At 26.7% G+C, this 4,273-nt stretch overlaps 1 protein-coding gene across 1 annotated transcript; it reads right to left on the reverse strand.

Annotated features, from left to right (window-relative positions):
- Window positions 1-1,474: 1,474 nt before the first annotated feature.
- Window positions 1,475-3,152, reverse strand: LOC145313653 (uncharacterized). Its single transcript, XM_080153157.1, has 4 exons — window positions 2,921-3,152; window positions 2,634-2,767; window positions 2,486-2,565; window positions 1,475-2,370 (listed from the first exon to the last, which is right to left on the reverse strand). Exons 1-4 carry the CDS (start codon window positions 3,076-3,078, stop codon window positions 1,555-1,557), a joined length of 1,188 nt encoding a protein of 395 aa, XP_080009283.1. The 5' UTR covers window positions 3,079-3,152; the 3' UTR covers window positions 1,475-1,554.
- Window positions 3,153-4,273: the final 1,121 nt, after the last annotated feature.

The raw sequence follows: 4,273 nt of genomic DNA on the forward strand, positions 1-4,273 counted from the left end.
TTTCTTCTTTCCCTTTTCCATTCTATTTCACTTTTGAATAACAATTTATTGCAATTTGCATAGTATTGTTAATTTAATGAAGTTGTTTTTCAAAAACACGGTCATGTAATTGTAAAAGGGTTTAGTTAGGATATAAAATAAATTTACTTGGACATATTTTTTTTATTAGAATTATACAACTCTTTAATATCCTTCATTAATGTACTTTTTGTTTTAATTTTTGTCTCATTGTAATGTAGGACAATAAGAATAAAGAAATAATTAATTTATGCAAATTTTGGTCTGATAATATTCCATAAAATAAAAGTGTACCCCTTGATTATTCATCTTTTTTAAAATAAAATTTATGTAGGCAGAGCATTAAAGGTAATGAAAAAGAGCTAAAACTTTTGTTTTGGAAAAAAATTATAAAGGAACACATTTTTGGGAAATTGTATTTTTTAAAATTCACAGCTCTCATTAGCATAAAAGTGTGAGTACTGAAAATAATCATCTTCTAATGGACTTCCGGACACATTTGAAAGAGGAAAAATATAAAGAATAGAAGTAAAACTTTGTCTTTATTGGAGATTGATAAGTCTTAATTGGTTTAATGAAAACTTATTAAATTTAAAAAAATGAATAAATGAAAAATTTACTAAATAATTCTATAAGCAAAGCGACATTTGGCAAAAAACCCATAGATTTGTTACAGGCTAACAATCATGACTTCATAAAAACATAAAAGGCTATTATCATATCAATCTCATTTTCCCTCTAGTTTATGCATAACTTACGTTTGGTAAAAGTATCTTCAAATTTTTCTAATTTAAACTTGATTGATCTTGTGATGAACAGCAAAATGTTAAAAAAATATACAACATAAATTTTTACAAAAATCTACCATTTTTCTTAATGCTGGCAGACACAGACTAAAAGCTTTATAGAATATGCTTTGCATGTTAGAATCAACTCAAGAGTATATTTATAGTGCAATTTAATCAAATTTAAAGGTTTAGTCCAAGGTTATACCAATTTACATAACAATATACACAGACAGGTTTGCATTTATTTTCATTTTTATACCTGTCTTGCACAATAAACATTTAATTTATTATTTTGTTAGGAATTTCCATTTGATTCAATTGCAAGATTGATATAATGGATTAAAATTTGGTATATTAAATTAATTAGAACGGAAAATAAATAATTAAGCATAATACTTTTACAATAATAGATTTCTATAAAATATGGTATTATTATTTTTCCTTTTTGTCATCAGTATTGTAACTATTTTTCTTTGCAATACTTATAAAAGTATTTACAAAAATTGTTTTATTTCAGTTTTCCTTTCTTTAAGGAAATACATCCAAAAATATTAATACAGGTATGAGTTGACAGATCTGCATCTAACAACTGACCCATCATAACATACTCCTAATTATTTTGGTAACTGAAAGAATAAGTATAGAAAATGTTCATTAAATAAAGATAATACGATTTACAATTTATTAACTTAAGTTATGTAAAAAAATTATAAATTTTTTATTTCAGCTTTTCCACTTAATTTTTCAGTTAATTATCATTGTCTTTTTCATTCTCTAGATCTGTATCATCTGCATTTTCATCATAATTGTCTTCCTCATTTTCAGTCTCATCATAATTTTCTTCTTCATATTCCTTTTCATCATTTACATTCTCATCATTACTCTTTTCATCATTTACATTCTCATCATTACTCTTTTCATCATTTATATTCTCATCATTACTCTTTTCATCATTTACATTCTCATCATTACTCTTTTCTTCATTTACATTCTCATCATTACTCTTTCCATTATTTACATTCTCATCATTACTCTTTTCATCATTTACATTCTCGTCATTACTATTTTCATCATATTCATTCTCATCATTACTCTTTTCATCATATTCATTCTCATCATTACTCTTTTCTTCATTTACATTCTCATCATTACTCTTTTCATCATTTACATTCTCATCATTAATATTTTCATCATATTCATTCTCATCATTACTCTTTTCATCATTTACATTCTCATCATTACTACTCTTTTCATCATCAAAATTCTCATCATTACTCTTTTCATCATATTCATTCTCATCATAACTATTTTCGTCATAACTCTCATTTTCAATCTCTTTTTCATCTTCCATATTAGTTTTAGGTTTAGTATTCTGTTTCTTTTCACTTTTTATTCCTTCTCCAATTTCGATTTCATCATCAATATCCTTTTCAGTTTGAATTTTTTTATCTCCCATTGTAATCATCTCATCTTTTCCTTTACTATTCCTCCTTGTTTTCTTTTTTGCCTTTTTTTGTTTGCCAATAGATGTTCCATCCTCACATTTACATTTTTTCCAATCAATCTAAAATATCATATACATGATTAAATCTATATTTTGTTTAAATTTAGTCAAAAATGACAACATTTAACTAAACAAATACATTTCATTAAATTATTAAATTAAAAGCCTGCACAACCTTATTATCTGAACCATTCTTACACATTTTGTCATTCATATTCTCATTTATCGTTGGGGTTGAACCATCTTTGCAGGCTCCTATAAAAAAAAACTGAATATTAATTGTTTTATCATAAAAACATATTCTAAAATAAATAGTTTCTCACCATTACATACAGGAAATTTCTTATTCTTGCAAGGCGAAATCAATTTAGCAGTTTTTCCATTTTCTTTGCCATCCCAGTTTTTACACTTGCATTTTGGCATTGAACCATCAGGACATTTCCAACGGTTGGCAAAACTTAATAAATATTTAGTTCTTTTAGCATATTTATTTTATATGGGTAAAGTTTTACATTAGATTTAAGTCCCCTTCCTTTTTTCCCCTAATTGCACAAAAAAGAAAACTGTTTTAAAAAATTTTCTACATAAAGTAATTGAATAAAAAATGTACATTTGTGTTTTATTACAATAGCACGTCATCCTCAATTTATCATCACAAGCCATTTTAAATCTCAATGCTTGATTAACTATCACACATGATAATAAAATTGGAAGAAATAATCTTATCATCTCTGAAATTATGACACTATAATCGGAATAAACAAACATTTAAATTAAACATACATAATATAGGATTTTCAATTTTCTAGCACTACAGCAAATTACTGTTTTAATATTGAACAATGTTTTATTAAAATATTATTGATTTGATATTGCATTATGTTATGTTATTTGATATTTTACAATGGAAAATTCTAGACTGTTAAAAAACATATTTTCATTGACATTAAATTTTAGACAAATTAGAGGAGTTACCTATAGAAAAAAGAAAAAAATTATTTCATAGTAAAATTGTATAGCCTATTTTTCTATTTTTAGCATATTCATAAATTGGACTCAAACCCCTGAGGTGGTGCGCGGGGATGGAGGTGGAACAAATATGTTTTTGCCCAGATGTGCACTGTTTTTACAGTGCACATAGGGGCAACAAGGGGCATCAATTCACCACCCCCAAATCAAGTTTTAAACATTCTATGAGTATTATCATACCCAATGTACATCAGATTTCAAAGGAATCGTAAAAATACGCTTTTCAAGTAAGCATTCTAATGCATGGAAGTCAAGAAATGCAAAAATTTTCTTACAGAAAAAGGCATACTTTTTTGTGTTTCACCAACAATTTTAAAAGTATTATAAAATCTCTTAGAATTAACGTAATTAGACAAAATAACTTTTGATGAGTCATGCATTACATATATTTTGACAGTATAAAAGAAAAAAACACAAATTGAAGAAATTAGTCCTAAATAATTCTAGTTGAAGTCAAGATTTTAGTTTATTTTTGTTTGTTTTAAAATCAACATTTAAGTAGACAGTATCAGGAAACATGTTTTCACTGGTTGCCACCGACTAAAAAAACGATATTTGATTGCCCAAAGACATATTATAATCGCCTGTACTGGTTTCATTTACCCCCCCGCGCCCCCGTAGGGGTTTTTAGCCCGTTTTCTAAAGGTGGGTGCAAGAAAAGATTGTAAGAAAAAGCTTTTAAAGTCAAATGTAAGATGTAATACATATAAATAAAAGACGCAAAAACATAGTTATGAGAAATATTTATTTGATCAGACTTTGAATATAAGTTGATAATGAATATTTTCAAGTTCTATTGACTAAATGATGGGGAGGGGAGGGAAGGGGGGGTGCTAAACCTAAATCTAAACCTCTTTATGTTTGATGTTTTAATGTAACTAAATAAGCGTTTCTATGGATTATTACAAATATCAGGGATCTAAAGGGGAAGACA

This window comes from Acartia tonsa, chromosome 3 (genome assembly GCF_053477335.1).
Source record: "Acartia tonsa isolate MP-2025a chromosome 3, ASM5347733v1, whole genome shotgun sequence".
In the NCBI taxonomy this organism is placed as follows: Eukaryota; Metazoa; Arthropoda; class Copepoda; order Calanoida; family Acartiidae; genus Acartia; species Acartia tonsa.

Excerpts from the sequence above, each read along its gene's own strand:
- LOC145313653 (XM_080153157.1), bottom strand. The coding sequence starts at position 3,078 with ATGTTTGTTTATTCCGATTATAGTGTCATAATTTCAGAGATGATAAGA. Across the intron at positions 2,566-2,633 it reads GAAATTTCCTGTATGTAATG|GAGCCTGCAAAGATGGTTCA; the intron begins GTGAGAAACTAT and ends TTTTTTTTATAG. Across the intron at positions 2,371-2,485 it reads AGAATGGTTCAGATAATAAG|ATTGATTGGAAAAAATGTAA; the intron begins GTTGTGCAGGCT and ends ATGATATTTTAG.